Source organism: Sapajus apella, unplaced genomic scaffold, assembly GCF_009761245.1.
Source record: "Sapajus apella isolate SASKATOON/1434 unplaced genomic scaffold, GSC_monkey_1.0 scaffold10, whole genome shotgun sequence".
Classification (NCBI taxonomy): domain Eukaryota; kingdom Metazoa; phylum Chordata; class Mammalia; order Primates; family Cebidae; genus Sapajus; species Sapajus apella.
Window position 1 is genome coordinate 6,634,160 of NW_022436950.1, and position 20,959 is coordinate 6,655,118.

Here is a 20,959-nt window from a genome sequence, read left to right on the forward strand (position 1 = left end):
CCAACTCCCCATCCCCTGCTGTCCCTCCCCTAGTCCCCCCCATAGACCCCAGTGTGTGATGCTCCCCTCCCTGTGTCCCTGTGTTTTCATTGTTCAACACCTGCCTGTGAGTGAGCGCATGCGGTGTTTGATTTTCTGTTCTTGTGTCAGTTTGCTGAGAATGATGGTTTCCAGGTTTATCCATGTCCCTACAAAGGACACGAACTCATCGTTTTTTATGGCTGCATGGTATTCATGGTGTATATGCGTTACATTTTCCCTGTCCAGTCTATCATCAGTGGGCATTTGGGTTGGTCCCAAGTCCTTGCTATTGTAAACAGTGTTGCAATGAACATTCATATGCATGTGTCCTTATAAAACAATGATTTATAATCCTTTGGCTATATACCCAGTAATGGGATTGATGGGTCAAATGGAATTTCCATTTCTAGGTCCTTGAGGAATTGCCACACTGTCTTCCACAGTGGTTGAACTAATTTACACCCCCACCAACAGTGTAAAAGTGTTCCTATTTCTCCACATCCTCTCCAGCATCTGTCTCTGATTTTTTAATGATCACCATTCTAACTGATGTGAGATGGTATCTCAATGTAGTTTTGATTTGTATTTCTCTAATGACCAGTGATGAAGAGCATTTTTTCATACGTTTGTTGGCCTCATTGATGTCTTCTTTTGTAAAGTGTCTATTCATATCCTTCGCCCAAGTTTGAATGGGCTTGTTTGTTTTTTTCTTGTAAATCTGTTTTAGTTCTTTGTAGATTCTGGATATTAGTCCTTTGTCAGATGGGTAGATTGCAAAAATGTTTTCCCATTCTTTTGGTTGCTGATTTACTCTAATGATTGTTTCTTTTGCTGTGCAGAAGCTCTGGAGTTTAATTAGGTTCCATTTGTCTATTTTGGCTTTAGTTGCCAATGCTTTTGGTGTTGTAGTCATGATGTCCTTGTCTGTGCCTATGTCCTGAATGGTTTTACCTAGGTTTTCTTGTAGGGTTTTTATGGTGTTAGGTCTTATGTTTAAGTCTTTAATCAACCTGGAGTTAATTTTAGTGTAAGGTGTCAGGAAGGGGTCCGGTTTCTGCATTCTGCACATGGCTAGCCAGTTTTCCCAACACCATTTATTAAATGGTTGTAGATGTGTGGCGTTGCCTCCGAGGCCTCTGTTCTGTTCCACTGGTCTATATCTCTGTTTTGGTAGCAGTACCATGCTGTTTTGATTACTGTAACCTTGTAGTATAGTTTGAAGTCAGGTAGTGTGATGCCTCCAGCTTTGTTCTTTTTGCTTAGAATTGGCTTGGCAATGCAGGCTCTCTTTTGGTTCTATATGAAGTTTAAGGTGGTTTTTCCAGTTCTGTGAAGAAAGTCATTGGTAGCTTCATGGAGATAGCGTTGAATCTGTACATTACTTTGGGCAGTATGTCCATTTTCATGATATTGATTCTTCCTAACCATGAGCATGGAACATTTCTCCATCTATTTGTGTCCTCTCTTATTTCGTTGAGCAGTGATTTGTAGTTCTCCTTGAAGATGTCCTTTACATTCTTTGTTAGTTGTATCCCTAGGTATTTTATTCTCTTTGTAGCAGTTGTGAATGGCAGTTCGTTCTTGATTTGGCTTTCTTTAAGTCTTATTGGTGTATAGAAATGCTTGTGATTTTTGCACATCGATTTTATATCCTGAGACTGCTGAAGTTGCTTATCAGTTTCAGGAGATTTTGGGCTGAGACGATAGGGTCTTCTAAATATACAATCATGTCATCTGCAAATAGAGACAATTTGACTTCCTCCTTTCCTAATTGAATACCCTTTATTTCTTTTTCTTGCCTGATTGCTCTGGCTAGAACTTCCAATACTATATTGAATAGGAGTAGTGAGAGAGGGCATCCTTGTCTAGTGGCAGATTTCAAAGGGAATGCTTCCAGTTTTTGCCTATTCAGTATGATATGGACTGTGGGTTTGTCATAAATAGCTTTTATTATTTTGAGATACGTTCTGTCAATGCCTAGTTTATTCAGAGTTTTTAGCATAAAGCACTGTTGAATTTTGTCAAAGGCCTTCTCTGCATCTATTGAGATAATCATGTGGTTTTTGTGTTTGTTCTGTTTATGTGGTGAATTACATTTATAGACTTGCATATGTTGAAGGAGCCTTGCATCCCCAGGATGAAGCCTACTTCATTGTGATGGATAAGCTTTTTGATGTGCTGTTGCAATCAGTTTCCCAGTATTTATTGAAGATTTTTGCATCTATGTTCATCATGGATATTGGCCTGAAGTTTTCTTTTCTTGTAGAGTCTCTGCTGGGTTTTGGTATCAGGAAGATGTTGGTCTCATAAAATGATTTGGGAAGGATTCCCTCTTTTTGGATTGTTAGGAATAGTTTCAGAAAGAGTGGTACCAGCTCCTCTTTGTATGACTGGTAGAATTTGGCTGTGAACCCATCTGGCCCTGGGCTTTTTTTGGTGGGTAGGCTATTAATTGCTGCCTCAACTTCAGCCCTTGTTATTGGTCTATTCAGGATTTTGACTTCTTCCTGGTTTAGGCTTGGGGGGATGCAAGTGTCCAGGAATTCATCCATTTCTTCCAGGTTTACTGGTTTATGTGCATAGAGTTGTTTGTAGTAATCTCTGATGATGGTTTGTATTTCTGTGGAATCTGTGGTGATATCCCCTTTATCTTTTTTTATTGCATCTATTTGATTCTTCTCTCTTTTCTTTTTTATTAATCTGTCTAGTGGTCTATTTTGTTGATCTTTACAAAAAAACAGCTCCTGGATTTATTGATTTTTTTGAAGGGTTTTTTTTTTTGTGTGTCTCTCTCTCCTTCAGTTCTGCTCCAATTTTAGTTATTTCTTGTCTTCTGCTAGCTTTTGAGGTTTTTTAAATCTTCCTCCTCTAGCTCTTTCCATTTTGACAATAGGGTGTTGATTTTAGATATTTCCTTGCTTCTCATGTTGGTATTTATTGCTATATATTTTCCTCTAGACACTGCTTTAAATGTGTCCCAGAGATTCTAGTATGTTGTGTCTTCGTTCTCGTTGGTTTCGAAGAACATCTTTATTTCTGCCTTCATTTCATTGTTTATCCAGTCAACGTTCAAGAGCCACTTCTTCAGTGTCCACGAAGCTGTGTGGTTCTGAGTTAGTTTCTGAATTCTGAGTTCTAACTTGATTGCACTGTGGTCTGTGAGACTGTTAGGTTTTCCGTTCTTTTGCATTTGCTGAGGAGTGATTCACTTCCAATTATGTGGTCAGTTTTAGAGTAGGCATGATGTGGTGCTGAGAAGGTTGTATATTCTGTGGATTTGGGGTGGAGAGTTCTGTAAATGTCTATTACGTTTTCTGGGTCCAGGTCTGAGTTCAAGTCCTGGATATCCTTGTTAATTTTCTGTCTTGTTAATCTAATATTGACAGTGGAGTGTTAGAGTCTCCCACTATTATTGTATGGGTGTCTAAGTCTCTTTGTAAGTCATTAAGAACTTGCTTTACGTATCTGGGTGCTCCTGTATTGGGCGCGTATATATTTAGTTAGGATCGTTAGCTCTTCTTGTTGCATTGATCCTTTTACCGTTATGTAATGTCTTTCTTTATCTCTTTTGATTTTTGTTGGTTTAAAGTTTATTTTATCAGAGACTAGGATTGCAACTCCTGCCTTTTTTTTGCTCTCCATTTGCTTGGTAAATCTTCCTCCATCCCTGTATTTTGAGCCTATGTGTATTCTTGCATGTGAGATGAGTTTCCTAGATACAGCACACCGATGGGCTTTGGCTTTTTATCCAACTTGCCAGTCTGTGTCTTTCGATTGAGGTTTTTAACCCATTTACATTTAGGGTTAATATTGTTATGTGTGAATTTGATCCTGCCATTTTGACGCTAACTGGTTGTTTTGCCTGTTAGTTGATGCAGTTTCTTCATTGTGTCGCTGCTCTTTACCTTTTGGTACGTTTTTGGAGTGGCTGGTACTGGTTGTTCCTTTCAATGTTTAGTGCTTCTTTCAGGAGCTCTTATAAAGCAGGCCTGCTGGTGATGAAATCTCTGAGTAATTGCTTGTTCATAAAAGACTTTATTTCTCCTTCGCTTATTAAACTTAGTTTGGCTGGATATGAAATCCTAGGTTGAAACTTCTTTTCCTTAAGGATGTTGAATATTGGCCCCCACTCTCTTCTGGCTTGTAGGGTTTCTGTGGAGAGATCTGCTGTGAGTCTGATGGGCTTCCCCTTGTGAGTGATCCGACCTTTCTCTCTGGCTGCCCTTAGCATTTTCTCCTTCATTTCAACCCTGGCGAATCTGATCATTATGTGCCTTGGGGTTGCTCTTCTTGAGGAATATCTTTGTGGTGTTCTCTGTATTTCCTGGACTTGAATATTGGCCTGCCTTGCTAGGTTGGGGGCAAGTTTTCCTGGATAATATCGTGAAGAGTGTTTTCCAGCTTGGATTCGATGGCTCTGAAAAGAGCCATTGTATTGTAAAGTGATTTATGGAGACATTATTTGCCCTTGGCCTTGTGGTGGTTCTCGATCTTCTTGGGCAGCAGCATGGCCTGAATGTTGGGCAGGACACCACCCTGCGTGATGGTGACCTTGCCCAGCAGCTTGTTGAGCTCCTCATCGTTGTGGATGGCCAGCTGCAGGTGGCGCAGGATGATGTGGGTCTTCTTGTTGTCATGTCCCGCGTTGCCCACCAGCTCCAGGATCTCGGCCGTCAGGTACTTCAGCACCGCCACCAGGTAGACTGGTGCGCTGGCCCCAGCCGGCTTAGCATAGTTGCCCTTGCGGAGCAGGCGGTGCACGCGGCCCACGGGGCCCACGGGGCCCACGGGGAACTGGAGCCCGGCCGGAGAACAGCGGGCCTTAGCTGTGGTGCGGGCTTTACCTCCCTGCTTGCTGTGTCCGGACATGATGAAGAAACGATCAGCGAAGGGCAAAGAACAGCTTTGCTGAGTCATTCTTATAGTTAATCTTTGGATTCCTTGATAAATCTTAAGTGTTTATTGGCTAGTATTTTTTTTGAATGTTTTAAAAATCTGAAGCCCAGAATTCCATCTATAAGTTACTTGTTTTGTAGGAAATGAGGCAACATGATGTGCAGGAACTGAATCGAATCCTCTTCAGTGCTTTGGAAACCTCTTTAGTTGGGACCTCCGGTCATGACCTTATCAATCGTCTGTATCACGGAACCATTGTTAACCAGATTGTTTGTAAAGAATGTAAGAATGTCAGCGAGAGGCAGGTAAATACGAAAGAGTATTTGAATAATAAGTTACGTTGCAAATTATAATTTATGTAATTAAATGTATGATCTGTAATACCATACAAGGATTAAAGTGTTCATTACAGGCTGGGCGAGGTGGCTCACACCTGTAATCTCAGCAATTTGGGGGGCCGAGGTGGGTGGATCACCTGAGGTCAGGTGTTCCAGACCAGCCTGACTAACATGGAGAAACCCCATCTCTACTAAAAATACAAGATTAGCCAGGCATGGTGGCACATGCCTATAATTCCAGCTACTTGGGAGGCTGAGGCAGGAGACTCACTTGAACCCAGGAGGCAGAGGTTGCAGTCAGCCAAGATCACGCCACTGCACTCCAGCCTGAGCAACCAGAGCGAAACTCCATCTCAAAAAAAAAAACTATTCATTACTAAAAATAAGTTATTCCTTTTTTTTTCTTCTAACTATACCGAAATCATAGCCTATAATCCAGATTTCTCCATGTAGACTGAAAGAAGCAAATATCTTGAAACTTAATCTTTTATTCAGTACCCTAATATTTGAAAAATAGATTTAGGGGATATTTACAAATAGAAGACTGTGGCCTCATGTGAGAAGGCAATGTCATCATGGTTAGAATATTATAAAGGAAGTTAATTAGGGAGGTAATAAAAATAGACAATACAGAGGAGTGTTTAATTTGACAAACATCTGTAATTAAATTTTGGATTTAGTTTATTAATATTCTTCAGAAAGTTCATTTATATATATCTGTGCCTGTTTTTATATATTATATATAAGGCTATTATAATCCTGTATTAATTATTATTATCTTCAGTTGTTTGTAATGACACAGATTGCCCATTTAATCTAATTGGAAATTGGAAATTGGAAATTTGCTCATGTAAATATAATCCTGTTTGCTCTACACATCTTACATAGTCAGTGATTTTTATCACTGAATTTAGCACTGATCCTTTAATAAAAGACTGCTTTTGTTATTTATGGCAACGGAGTTTGTGTATTTGTATGAGGACAAAATTACCATTTTCAAAATGTGTTAATTGCCTTTTTGAAAATAGATGTCTATATAAAAAAATGTGATTTTTAAAAGGCGTTGGTATTTTTAAAAATACTTCTTGCGCCTATTGCCTGTGCTAATAGAAGTTTTCATGTTCAGCCTCGTTTGGAAATAAAAAGATGTTGTGTGTGTCTTTGAATTACTGCATGCTTAACTTAGCTGTGATGTAGTAAATCAAGAGTATTTTCAGAACAATATATGTAAGACCATTATAAATTAAAGACTAACTTCTCACATATATATATATTATAAACCATATACTGTATCAGTGTTACTTTTAGTACTTAAAATTTTCACCATGAGTTAACAAGCGCCCTATTTTCATTCCCCAAAATCTTTTAAAATAAAGCTGTTGCACACACATACACAACTGAGTTAAATTTGCCAAATTGTAATAATGTATTGCTAGAAATATTGTGATTCAAACATAGTTATAGCAGAATTCATAAACCCTCTTTTTACAAAATTTTCTTTAACTTTTATAGAAAGACCTTTTTATCCTAGCTTAATAAAAAATTTTTTTATTTTGAGATGGTGTCTCTCTCTGTTGCCCAGGCTGGAGTGCAATGGCGCCATCTGGGCTCACTGCAACTTCCGCCTTCCAGGTTCAAGTGATTCTCCTGCCTCAGCCTCCCAAGTACCTGGGATTATAGGCATACGCCACCACACCCAGCAAATTTTTTGTATTTTTAGTAGAGATGAGGTTTTACCATATTGACCAGGGTGGACGAACAAGTTTTTTCTTATAACTTCTTCAGTATGTTTTAAGGCAACCCCAGCAAAAGAAGATAAAGAAATGGAGTTTACATTAGAAAATTCAACCCTGCCCGTGCTCTTATATTCTAGTCTAGAGACTAATACAGTACTGTATACCTATATATCTACTTCTGAATTCAGATATGTGTTTTATTGTGGTTTTTATTTCCATATAAAACATTTTATTGTATCTGCAGTAAACTCATAAACTTTTCTTATCAATTTTTTTCTAACATATTTTAAGCTAAATTATAGTTTGATTTCAAAATAATAATTTAGTGTTAATTAGGAGATCTACATCTTTATATGTAGTGTTTTAGAAAACATACCTGATTATTCCCAGTATATGTGTGAGTTGGTAATGTGTTTGTAAACCTCTGAAATTGTTTTTCAATATTTATATTCATGTCTATTTCAGGAAGACTTCTTAGATCTAACAGTAGCAGTCAAAAATGTATCTGGTTTGGAAGATGCTCTCTGGAACATGTATGTAGAAGAGGAAGTTTTTGATTGTGACAACTTGTACCACTGTGGAACTTGTGACAAGCTGGTTAAAGCAGCAAAGGTAAAGATAGAGACCCGCTTCTTCCCAGGTTCCCCACTTCGTACTTAGTCCAAGTCAGCTTGTATGAAAAAGTCTGGAGCATATACTGGAAGCTGTTGACACTAAGTATTGAAAATATATTTATATCATTATCTGTATTTTAATTTTTTACAATAAAGAATTTTTAACGCTTTCAACCCAGCAATTCCCTCAACTTTCTTATCTCTGGGGAAAAGTTTATTTGTACCTCAGTGTTTCATAAGTATCCCTGCTTTTTGCAATTACTGTTATGAAAAAAGATGTATATATTTTTATTTCTGCCACTGAGAAGCTTGTTGAGCTTTCCTTTCTTTGTTTACTACTGTAAAAATAGATGGCTATTTTCATTTTCTTAATATACAGTTATTTTATAATCTTGATGTATGTTCTTCCTCATGCTGGCAAATCTAATACAGTCTTAACTCCTCTCCCAGGTGGGAGTACTTAACTTGCTAACTAAGAAACTTAGCAGAATACTTCCGGTTTTCTTTCTACACAGGCAAGCAAAATATAAGATGAAAGGAAGACAAGATTAAAGCAACTGATTTCTTTTGCCATGTGAGAGCGAAGAGAAAAGTAAAACAAACCAATAAACATAGAATTCTGATATTTCCCAAATTTATTCATCATATTCATACATCAGTGGCTATTCCTGTAGTATAATTCATAGTTATTTTCCATTCCAGGAAAGAAGAGACACTTTGATAAGAGGAAAAATGAAAGGCAACTACTGTTTAGTGGAATACCTCCCTGGTGTTATTTTCATGCATCCTAAGTTTTGCACATTCCAGCTCCTTTCTGCAATGGCAAGGATTTATTATATCAGGACTTTTGGCATTTCTGAAAATCTGCCACATATTGGTGTTTTATCTCAGTCCTGATGGGAGGTCTCTCTCTGTGCTTTACTGGCCATGCCTTTGGGTCCAGGATATCTGTTTGTTCTAAGGGAATCTGACACCTGAATAACTCTTTTTGGAGAACAGATTTTAGAAAAACGTTTTGTGGGTTTTCTTTTCCCGCTTTATCTTGGAGCAGCCATTCATTTACATTTTCTTTTCACAATTTCCTGTGATTTCTCACTGTGGAATTGTTCTTTAATGTATTTTTCACACAGTTAATTTCCACCAAAAGCATTACCAATGCTAGTTAATTGCTAAATACTAGTAATTCATTAACATTACTATAAAAATGATTATTATAGATAATTCATAAATGTTCTATTTCTGTGTATGTATATATTATTAATACCATTTCCTCTGACCTGGATGTGCTGTCTCTAACCTTCTCTGGCCTGTCTTCTCAGCTTCTTGTACCTATGGCCAATATGGCATCAACCCTGCTGCTGTCGTTATTTATTTCTGCAGTGGTGACATTACCCTGCTTTAGATGTTGTGATGAAATGTTCATAATCATCATCAACTTGAGCTGAGTTCACTTAGTGGTTACTGAACATTGTCTTAAACAGCTACCATGAGAGACACATTTATGCGGTCACTCATTATGACAGAGATAGCACTATTCCTGTAGCTGACAATTAGTCAGTTTTTCCAACAAATAAAATGAGCATTGATTTAGATAATATACAGTTCTGAATTTGTATCTTGGAGATTATAGATGGAACTATAATAAAACCTTAAACCCTATGCCTGTAGGTTTCACAGGAAGATTGAATTTTATACTGTTTCATGTGTATTTCTATCCAGTCTTTGCCCTTTCATCAAACTCAAAGAGAGAGGTTTATTATTTGCTTATTTATTTTGTATTTCACCTTTGGTGTATAAACTTCAGAGTGTGGAATAGTGTTAGAAAGATACTTACACATTCAGTTTTTGGTTAGACTTCATGTTCACGTTAACAAAATAAGAAACTTTTGCTAAACAAATGCAGTTTTTAAATATACTTTTTATAGCATTGCTTTAATTCTTTTTCAGTGGAAATTGTTTGATCTTGATACTTTTAAATGTATATTGCATTCTGGTTGCATTGGATTGGTTGCAGTCTAAGTTTAGGTTTGGCTGTGCTGCTAAATAAATGCAGATTTTCTTGTCCTGGCAGTGTTTTCTCAGCCACATTATAGTTGAGTTTCTTTAGATGCATTTTTAGAGCTTATTTGAAAATCAACCGTGTTGTGGGCCGGGCACGGTGGCTCACACCTGTAATCCCAGCACTTTGGGAGGCCAAGGCACGTGGATCACAAAGTCAAGAGATTGAGACCATCCTGGCCAACATGGTGAAACCCTGTCTCTACTAAAAATATTTTTAAGATTAGCTGGGCGTGGTGGTACGTGCCTGTAGTCCCAGTTACTTAGGAGGCTGAGGCAGGAGAATCACTTGAACTTGGGAAATGGAGGTTGCAGTGAGTTGAGATCCTGCCACTGCACTCCAGCCTGGTGACAGAGTGAGACTTTGTCTTAAAAAAACAAAACAAACACATTACCATGTTGTTATATTGCTGGGTTTTTTTTTTTCCCTCCATTTAACTTTTTTTTTACCCACTAGATTTGTGGAACTGTTGTTTTAAATACATTTTTAGCAATGTTAGATATGTGTGATTTCGGGTAATTTTATATATCAGGGAGGATTTTTTTTTTCTTCTCACAGACCAATAATCCAAGAGGTTGGGCACAGCTGACACTCTTAAAAAGCAGCTTAATCCCAATCAATAGATCTTAGCCACTGGGGAAGTTAGAGGGCTTTTGCAAGTCTCATGAAAGCTATGAATCTTCTCCCTAGAAAAATACATATATACATACAATTTTTGTATCATTTCATGAGTTCAGATCCTTTAAAACAGATTCCTAGGTCCCAGGTTAAGAGCTCCAGTTTTTCACTGAATAAAAAGAACTAGATCTGCCAGGTAAAGTGGAGATACCAAGGAGGAAGGTGAAAGGCCAGAAATTGGGCAGGAAATAGGCACCACTCTTCAAATAGTATTTCAAGATATCTACACTAAAGATAAAACTGGTTGGTAAATTATTAGTTGTAAGTGCAAATGAGTGGCGCCACCTTTATATCCATAAAATAGATGAGTCGATATCAAGTTATATTGAATCCATGGCAATTCGTTTATGTAATATTTCTCTTAGAAGTGTGTCATAGGTTGTTTTTTCAGACCTTAAGAAACAGCATGTCTCCTTTTCTATAACTCCATTGTTAAAAAGCTTTGTAAATTCTCTTTTAACAGTTGGCCAAATTACGTAAGCTGCCTCCTTTTCTTACTGTTTCATTACTAAGATTTAATTTTGATTTTGTGAAATGTGAACGCTACAAGGAAACTAGCTGTTATACATTCCCTCTCCGGATCAATCTCAAGCCCTTTTGTGAACAGGTTTGAACTCCTTTATTTTTAAGTTCTTTCTTTTCCCCTCTCAAAATTGAATCTGTTATTGACCTGATTTTCAGTTGGTTTATTGCTAGAATTTCTCAACCTTGGCACTATTGACATTTTGAGTTAAATTATTTTTTGTTGTAGGAGACTGTCTCATGCATTAGGGTGTTTAGCAGCATCCCTGCCCTCTACCTATTGGATGACAGTAGCATCCTCACGCCCCTTCCCCCAGCTGTGGCAACCAAAACTGTCTTCAGGCAAAGCCAAATGTCCTTGTCTCCTGGTAGGACAGGGTGGGCAAGATTGCCCTGGGTCGAGAACCACTGATTTACTTAGACTCATTTTGAATTTCCATAGTATAGATTTTGTTCCCAGTTCTTCTCATTAAACTCTTCTTTAAAATATTTGAAATGAAATTTTAAGAACAAAATTAGAAGTTATGCTGCATTTAGAAAACTTAAAATTAATTGGTACTGTTAATTTGGATTTAGTTTATTTTACATGTAGTAATGAATTTATGCATCTAGAAAGTCAACAGGCAAATGGAAATTCACTAGCCTAGAATTTGTAATCCTTAAGACATAGGGAAAGATCCCTCAAATGTAAAAAGCCTTCTTTTTTCCTCTGCATTAGAAATTTAAATAAACATTTTTAAAGCACCTCTTAATCTAAAGTAGCTTTTTATTTTTTTTTTTGTTTTTAATTGCTAGTGTAGAAGTACATCTGTTAGACCACTCATGATTATGGAGCATATGAATTATAGAAAATGTTGATCATAGAATTAAAGCAAGAAAGAACCTCTTCCACTAAACTGCCTCTAAACAAAACCAGCTGATAGTCATAATTGCTAAGTTCTTATTCCATACATAGGACTATAGTGTCAGGAGGAGTGATAGTTGCTCTGGCTTTGAGTTTGAGGCACATGACAACCTAGTTGGAATATAGGACAATTTCAACTAGATACATATCAATTAAAAAAATGGGTGATGCATTTTAAAAGAAGAGTGCGTCTGTAAAGCAGCATAAATAGGTATCATACAAAGATGGGCTTCTCTTCCTAAAAATTTCTACAACAGACTTATTGATAGGGTAGCATGTTTCATTGTTTTACTGGCTTACGTGATCTCAGCCAAAGTACATAAAATTAACATATTTTTCAGGTACATGTGTTCATGTTTAAGAGGCAGAATTTGATTGGTGTAATGTGGTTTGCATTAGATTAATTTAAAATTTTTAAATTTAAAGCCAATTATTTGCATTCATCTTTACTCTTAATAAACAGTGACGTTTCTTATTAATTTCAGTAGTTGAAATTATTTTTTCTTTTGATTGTTATGTTAGCATTTTATGAAAGCTATATCAATCTTTATGTTCTTTTTTCTTTTAGAGTGAATTGGATGACTTAGAATATATATATGACCTGTTCTCAGTTATTATACACAAAGGTGGCTGCTACGGAGGCCATTACCATGTATATATTAAAGATGTTGATCATTTGGGAAACTGGCAATTTCAAGTACGTATAGAAATTAATTTAGAAATATCTTTGCAATTTATTTTCTATTCCTATTATTTTGTTGAGGATAATCTTTTACTATTTATTATATATCCACTCTAGAGAACTTTGACAGGCACTGAAAGTTAATACAGATACAATTTTTAAATTTTTATTTCTAAATAATTTCACATATACAGAAAAATTACCAGAATAGTAAAAACGTGTCCTGTCTACCCTTTACCTAGATTCTCTGGTTGGTAACATTTTGCCACATTTGTGCCTGTGCATACAGAGACACACACACATTATTTACATTATTATTATTAGTGCTGAACCTTTTGAAATTAAGTTGAAGACAACAGGTCCCTTTACCACTAAATACTTCAGTGTTTATCTTCTAAAAATAAGGATATTCTCTTACATGAGCATTGATTAAAATCAGGAACAATTACTGATTTTTTTTGGAAAAATAAAATGAGCATTGATTTAGATACACAATATTGCTTTTGTGTCCTGCAGATGGTAGGTGAAAATGTGATAAAAACAATAAATCCCTTGTAAATAGCTTTCACAGTAGGATTTAAAACCAGGGTGAATTTTGTCCTGTTTATTATAGTATGACTGTGCAGTCATGTCTTTTGTGGTTGCTCTTTGAAACATTGCTCAATCACCACTGATTGAATTACATTTAAAACTTTGATCTTCCTAGAATGGTTTCCTGTGAGAGGTATAAGAAGGTGTTTTTTCCACTTGAAAAATTACCCATTTCTATGTATTGAGTAATCAGTTTTTCTCTACCAATCTACTATTCCATTTCTGTTATGTGTGCTGTTCATTTTTGTGTGAGTCTATTTTTCAGCTCTCTATTCCATTGTTCATTTTTTTCTAGGTCTGGGCAAATACCACATTGTCAATTTCCATAGCTTTATGATAAGTCATGATCTCTGGTAGGACAAGTCTCCCTACATGCCGTTATTCTTCAGGAGTGTGGGACCTGTCTTTGTTTTTTATGCTTCTGTGTACATTTCTAGCATCACCGTGTCAGTATTCTCACAGATGCAGACCACCTATATGTATACACACACACACACACACACACACACACACACACAATGGGATTTCGAGTCTTCATATGTGAACAAGATACACCTTTTCACCTTCTAAAGTCCCTTTAATGTCCTATTAAAAAGTTTTATAATATTTCTCAAAAAGAGAATTTGCAAACTTTCTGGGGGAAAGTGCTAACCAGTGCCTAGGTCCTAGGAAATTATAATCTATTACACATCAACCCCAAACACAGTAAAATATCTATAGGTAAGTCACAGACTGTCATGTTAGGACGTGAAATGCTTAAGCATAGCTTCCTATTATCAGAAAGTTAATGAATAGTTGCCCCACATTTAGTTGTAATATGGCATCTCATGATGCCGGCAGTATCCAAGATGCAGTTTCCTTGTTGACACTTGGCCTGCTTTTCAAAACATTCATCCGTATTTCTGATGTTTTATCAGTTGTATTTGGAATGTATTGAGAGATATATGTTCTGTAAAGTTTGGATATGAAAAAAGTCAAACTGTGTTCTACCAGGAACATGTTTACCAGGGAGATGGTCTATGCCGAAATTTTGTGTTTTCTGGAGTGTTTGTGGCTGGTGTATTGAAATACAGTTTTCTTTAGTATATTGATTTTATATACTAAAATATATTAAAAAAACAATTTATATACTAACAACCAAAAATCTTGCTAAACACTTGTGTCGAAGGCATTTATGGAAAAGGACAGTTTTGTTTCACCTGTCCCAATTCTTTGCCTTCCATTTCTTTTGCTTACTCCAATGACTGGAACTCCCGTTCTGGCTTGGGAAAGCTGTACAAGCATCATTCTCAAATGCTTGTGCCACATTTGCCAAGATAACCAGCTTGTTGGGCACCTTCCCGTGAGCCGATCCTTATCGTGTAATTATACCTTCCCTCTAACTACCTTCTTGTATTTTTAGTTTCCTATAGTAGAGAATCCTTAAGAAAGTGGCCTTCTCACTTCCCCTTAAACTCCTCCCATCTTTTCAAACAGGCTTTATTTTGGTCTCTCTTTAAGATGAAGCCTTTCTTTAGACTCTGATAGAAGCTGGTCACCAGGTCCGATAAATGTTTATTGTGGTGTTCCTTTTTTTTTTGCCTTGCCCATTCCCATTGCAGGCCGTGGCTCTTCTAATTTTTCCTCCACCTGTTGTGACTTTCTTCAGTATTGCCGTGTCTCTCTTCAATCTTAGGAAGTGCACCCAGCCTCTGTGCCAGCCCCAGTCCTACCTCAGGGAGTGTGCCCTGCATTCCTTGATGCCTGCTGCAGTTTTTGCTCAGGCAGTTTAAAACTTTGAGGTATTTTTTGGCTGGCAATATTTATTCTCAGTTTTTTGATGCATAAAATAGCTGTTGGCAATTTCATCTTCAAGATTATCATTGAGGTCATGCACAAAGGTGGCTTCACACTCTGGTGAGGCAGCATGTTTTGAGAGTAGTGATTCTGTCTTCCCTGACTTTGTTTTGGGTTGTAGTTTCCTGGACATCTCTTTTGCAGTTTTGTGCTCATTTCTTTAGAATTGATGAGCTGCTTTCTAGCAGCATCAGGATCTCTTCTCAGTTCTGTGACATGACTCAAGGGGCAGGCAGGCATTCCTTCATTTGGCTTCAATCTTTGCACTGCTTGTCCATTTTTGAAGCTCTTACACCTTAGCAAGTTCTTCCACAGGGCTTAGGGAACAATAGAAAATTGTGCTTGCTATGTTTTCTTGTCAATGGCTATCAAGCATCCCATTTGTTAATTTTTTTCTTATTGTTCTGTTCTTTAAGAATCACTAGCTTTCCATCCAGAGCTTTATGGTGTTCAGATAATGATTGTGTGCTTTAAGAATTTCACCTGCAGTAGATATATTTGGTGGACACTGTACATGTCATTTTACTACCATTATCCTGACAGATCCCCTGTGTCCACAGACAAAGGATCCCAAATAGTCCAATCATAGCCAGGTAGTGTTCTTTCTGCTTATAGTTCAGCAATTACTTCTTCCCTTTCAAGGAGCTGTTCCCTGCATACATGGAATTCTTTAGTAGGTACCGCCTGTAAGGAGTAATTTTCAGGACCAACCTCGTGTAATTTTCCCTGGATTAAAGCCAACATTTTAGTCTCTCTTAGTGCACCTAGAAGATGATCCCTTTCTTCTAGCATGGAGGCCACTAACTGCAAAAAGCGAATGTAAATCTGGCTATAAAGAGGAGCCTGATCCACGCTTCCAACTTCCTGGGGGGATTTTTGCTTCACAGATGGTTGGCATCATTTGGAACAACGTTATCTTGCACGTTTGAGGATATGGGGCAAAGAAGGCTCCATGGCAGCACCCAGTTGGCAGCTCTATGACTGGACCAGCCTGTCCCCACATGGCCAGGGTCAGACACTGGCAGAGTGGAGGAGGACAGGGCCCAGCCTATATGTTACCTGCATCAGCCTGTCACATGTTGGGATCATAGGCTCAAGCACCATCTCTACAATACGGTTTGCCTCTCCCCTCCTGTCATTTTTAAATCTCTTATTCCATTGTTATAAATTTCTTTAAGCAACTTAAACATATTTTCTGTCTGATAATTGCAGCATCTGTGTAGGTCTGACGTGGATATCTTCTGATGTTGCTGATTCTATTTCCTTGTGATTTTGTTATTTTGGACTGTAGGCTTCTTGCTTTGCTTGTTTGCTTTTTAAGAACTTGATTTACGGGAGTAATTTGAGGCCTGAGTTAAAAGTGTCTTCTTCCAAGAAAAATCTGTGTTTGTCTGTACACAAGCCTGGGATCACTACCAGCCCTTAACAACATTAAAATCAACTTTATAGTTTTAGAGCCATACAGCTAGTATGAATTTGGGCCGCAAACCCACATGAGGACCTACTTGTGATTATTAGAGGACATTTTTCCCCTTTCATCCAGTAGCAAGGTCAATGCAAGCCAGTTCCTCATTGTCCTTTATTGTAAAGTGGATTTTTTTCTGGGTCATGCTTATACTGAAGGTATAGCCATTTAGGCATTCCAGCTTTTTGCTGGATTTTATCGTTGTGATATATTAAAAAGTATATATTTGGTCATCCTCTCCAGTTCCAGTTCCTAACACAGAGCTCCTTGGAATTTCCTAAGTGATGAGAGTGTTTTTTGTTATTCATAACAAGCTGCTTTCCACCATACTGAGTTAATACTAATGAAGTCAGTGTTAGATACCTCAGGATGGAGGCTGGTTGCCAGAGTAGCCAGTCCCATTGAAACTTTCAGCCCTGCCTCCCTGACCTTGGGGAGGGGAGAGAGACAGGAAATTGAGTTCATCACCAATGACCAGTGATTTGTTTAATCGATCATGCCTCTGTAATGAAACTTCAGTGAAACCTCTTGAAAAATGAGGTTTGGGGCATTTCTGGGTTGGTGAACACATTTTCATGCTGGGAGGATGGCCATGCGACTCCACGGAAAGAGTCTCCTGAACCGTGGGCCTTCTGGACCTTGCCCTATGTCTGTCTCCATCTGGCTGTTCACGTATATCCTTTAAAATAAGGTGTAATATAAGTTCCTGAGTTCTTACTGTTGTTCCAGAAAATTATGAACCTCAGTTAGGGGTGATGGGAACCCTAGAATTTGTAATCGGCCAGACAGAAGTGTGAGTACCCTAGGGGCCCTATTATGTGGTAGGTGTTTGAAGTAGGGGACAGTCTTATGGGACTGAGTCCTCAACTTTCGGAGTCTGTGCTGTCACCAGATAGTGTCAGAATTGAATGGAAGTGTGTGACACCTAGTTGATGTCAGAGAATTGCAGAATTGATTGTTGTTTGAAACACCAGTCACTTGACTCCTTCCTTTGGGTAGGGCTAGACTTTTTCTCCCAAACTCTGTCCTGTGTGGGCACCAAAATGGAAGTTCAGTGTCAGCAGGATCGGTGTCTTAGTCCATTCAGGTTCAGGCTGCTCTAACGCAACACTTAGACGGGGTAATTTATAAATACCAGAAATTTATTGCTTACAGTTCCAGAGGCTAGGAAGTCAAGATTAAGTGACCAGCAGATTTTGTGTCTATGAGGACTTGTTCTGCTTCATAGATGACACTTTCTTGCTGTGTCCTCACGTGGCAGAAAGGACAAACTCCTTCAGGCCTTTTTAATTTAAAAAATCCCATTCATGAGGACTCATCTTTTTGTGACCTAATTATCTCCTGAAAGCCCCACCTCTTAATACTATTGCATTGGCAATTAGGTTTCAACATATGAATTTTGGGGGAACGTAACTACTCTGGCCATAGCAGTTGGAGAGCTGGAGGCCTCATCTCTGGATTTCTTCCCCGCATTCCCATTTTACTTTTTGACCTCAGAAGATTTTCCTGATGTTCTTGCTAGCTCGTTGTGTGTTTAAAATGTTTTTATTTGTTTTGATTTTCCTTTATCTAGCTTTTTTAGTAATTTTGTAGCAGGATGATTGTATCTGGCCTGCCATATTTTTCCATTACTTATTGGTTATTTATTTTTGGCTTGTGTTATTTAGAACTATCTGTATTTCTGGTTTCAAGTCAATTTAAAATACTTTTGCAAGATGACATGTATGGGGGAAAAAAGGCAATGAAAATAGCTTACTCAGGAAATTCTGACATATTCCCTATTACCTTCATAAAATGAAGTGAAAATTGGGATGATCAGGAAATAGAAAGGAGTGTTTAAGCTGAGCCTGGCCTGCAAAGATGAGTAGAGTTTCCTTAGGTCAACACAAGTGAATGAGACCGTACAGGACAAAGGCCAGAAAATACTTTGAACTGCATTTTTTTTTTTTTTTTTTTGAAACAGTTTCACTCTTGTCACCCAGGCTGGAGTGCAGTGATGCTATCTCAGCTCACTGCAAGCTCCTCCTCCTGGGTTCAGGCGATTCTCTTGCTGCAGCCCACCGAGTAGCTGGTATTACAGGTGCATGCCACCATGCCCAGCTCATTTTTATATAAAAATACAAAAATATAAAAAGTAGAGACAGGGTTTCGCCATGTTGGCCAAGCTGGTCTCGAACTCCTGACCTCAGGTGATCCACTTGCCTTGGCCTCCCAAAGTGCTGGGATTACAGGTGTGAGCCACCGCCCGGCCACTTTGAACTGAATTTTATGAAAACCAAACATATCAAATTATGTAAAATGTAGCTAAAGTAGTGCTAAGCTGGAAAATGTTGGACCCCACTGCGTGTATTGTGCTAGAAGCTTTACTTAATTTCATATTCTTTTACAATTAATGCCAGAGAGATGAAGTTAATTGTCCAGGATTGCTCAACCAGGAGCTGGAAAAAGCCAGGTCTGCCTGATTCCAAGCATATGCAGATTATTGTGATGTTTTCACCACCATTCAACTCACCATCTTGAAACTTCTTTCTTTCTTTCTTTTTTTTTTTTTTTTCTTTGTGACAAGGTCTTGCTCTGTCACCCTGGCTGGAGTGCAGTGGTGGGATCACGGCTCATTGCAGCCTTGACCTCCTGTGCTCAAGTAATTCCTCTGCCTCTGCCTCCCAAATTGCTGATATTATAGGTGTGAGCTACTGTGCCTGGCCAACATTCCTACTTTGTTACTTTTTAAGGGGTTAGTGATAGAAACTCATATTGTTTTCCTTCCTAGGAGGAAAAAAGTAAGCCAGATGTGAATCTGAAAGATTCCCAGAATGAAGAAGAGATTGATCATCCACTGATGATTCTAAAAGCAATCTTATTACAGGTGTAGTATGTGTGTGTTTGTGTTTGTATGTATGTGTGCATGTTTGTATATATATGTAAGAATATATGTGGTTTAGTTGGTAGATCTGATAATATTACCATTCATAGTCTTTTTCCTTAAGGACATTCTTTGTATCTATAATTTTAACAATCTTTGTGGGGATTTTCTGGTTGTGAATGAAACACATATTCATGGTAGAAAATTCAAGGAAAAAAACAGAATATATTAAAAATGAAAAGTATAAATTGGCCAGATACTGACAGGTATTGTGAACACTTTGATATATTCTTTGCATTCTGTTTTCTTTATGTTTATATACATATATTGGAATTGGGTTATGATTTTTTATTATTATCATTTTAAACCAAATTGAACTTTACTAAATGCTGTTTTGCAATTTATTGCATTTTCATATCCTCTTAATGTCTCTGTGACTTAATTATATCCCCTTTTCATTCCTAGCATTCACTGATAATACCTCAAGTATATGACTTTTAAAGTTTGTTTAATATGTGTTTTAAAGATGTGAGGTCTTCTTTCATTTATTCATTCATCTTTAATAAATGATTTGTTGGCCGGGTGTGGTGGCTCATGCCTGTAATCCCAGCACTTTGGGAAGCCAGGGAAGGTAGATCATGAGGTTGGGAGTTCAAGACCAGCCTGGCCAAGATGGTGAAACCCCGTCTGTACTAAAAATACAAAAATTAGCCAGGTGTGGCACCTGTAATCTCAGCTACTTGGGAGGCTGAAACAGAGAATTACTTGAACCCAGGAGGTGAAGGTTGCAGTGAGCCAAGATCATACCACTGCACTCCAGCCTGGGTGACAGAGTGAGATTCTGTCTCAAAAAAAATTAAAAAAAAAAAAAAATACTCAACCCAGGTCTCCTAGTGGGGTCCCCTACTGGGGGCCTGGGCTGAGTACTTTAATTATATAGATCTATGACTACTGTATTAATTTGCAAGGGCTGCCATGACAGATGCCACAGACCACATGGCTTAGATGATAGAAATGTATTTTCTGACAGTTTTGAAGGCTGGAAGTCCAAGACCAAGGTGTTGGCAGGTTTGGTTTCTTATGAGGCCTCTTTCCTTGGCTTGCGGATGGCCATCTTCTCCCTGTGTCCTCACATGGTCTTTCTTCTGTGTTCGTGCTTCCTTGGTGTCACTTTGTCCAAACTTCTTCTTCTTATGATAATGCTAGTCAGATTTATTTAGGGCCATATTCTAAAATGGAAAACAGCTTTGTTTTATCTTAATCATCTCTTTAAAGGTCTTATCTTCAAATGTAGTCACATTCTGAAATATTGTAGGTTAAGAATTCAACATATGAATTTTGGGGAGATACAATTCAGCCTGTCACAGCTACATCTCACTCCCTTTTAGAACTTGTTTATACTTCAAAACATTTAGAGAGGACATTAATCATCTTTGTTTTTGCACTTACGTATTTCTTCTAAATAATATCAGCAATTTACACATTTAACTGGGAAACTTCTTTTTAATGTTGGGAAGTTACCAAAACTCAGGCTAGTTTTGACATTGCTCTTAAAATGGTTAAACTGTGGCACATGGAAAATGGCAAAAATCCAAGTTTTCTAAACTGAAGCTTAATCCAGTTTTTTAAAAACTTTTCATAATAAAATAATTACCATTGAATCCACTTACACGTTTGCTGTTCTAGGCATGTTTAATTAGGTATAATCCTGTTGGTCTCTTTGAATTTGTAAGTGTGCAATTATTTCTCATCAG

At 37.7% G+C, this 20,959-nt stretch overlaps 2 protein-coding genes across 6 annotated transcripts in view; one reads left to right on the forward strand and one right to left on the reverse strand.

The window, feature by feature from the left end:
• Nucleotides 1–20,959, forward strand: part of USP40 (ubiquitin specific peptidase 40) — a 92,336-nt gene that overhangs the window by 12,464 nt on the left and 58,913 nt on the right. For all 5 annotated transcript variants that reach the window (XR_004269022.1, XM_032277871.1, XM_032277868.1 and 2 more), the window contains 5 exons: nucleotides 5,058–5,222; nucleotides 7,457–7,603; nucleotides 10,806–10,949; nucleotides 12,337–12,465; nucleotides 19,113–19,208. Coding sequence is in view for 4 of the 5 variants with exons in the window: in XM_032277868.1 (XP_032133759.1) it covers nucleotides 5,058–5,222; nucleotides 7,457–7,603; nucleotides 10,806–10,949; nucleotides 12,337–12,465; nucleotides 19,113–19,208 (681 nt within the window). In the remaining variant the exon portion in view is untranslated. The remainder of the gene's footprint in view (nucleotides 1–5,057; nucleotides 5,223–7,456; nucleotides 7,604–10,805; nucleotides 10,950–12,336; nucleotides 12,466–19,112; nucleotides 19,209–20,959) is intronic.
• LOC116551629 (histone H2A type 1-like) lies at nucleotides 4,333–5,051 on the reverse strand. The gene has a single exon (XM_032277874.1). The coding sequence runs from the start codon at nucleotides 4,936–4,938 to the stop codon at nucleotides 4,480–4,482; it is 459 nt and encodes a 152-aa protein (XP_032133765.1). The 5' UTR covers nucleotides 4,939–5,051; the 3' UTR covers nucleotides 4,333–4,479.

Coding starts and splice junctions, on each gene's coding strand:
- LOC116551629 (XM_032277874.1), bottom strand. CDS start 4,938: ATGACTCAGCAAAGCTGTTCTTTGCCCTTCGCTGATCGTTTCTTCATC.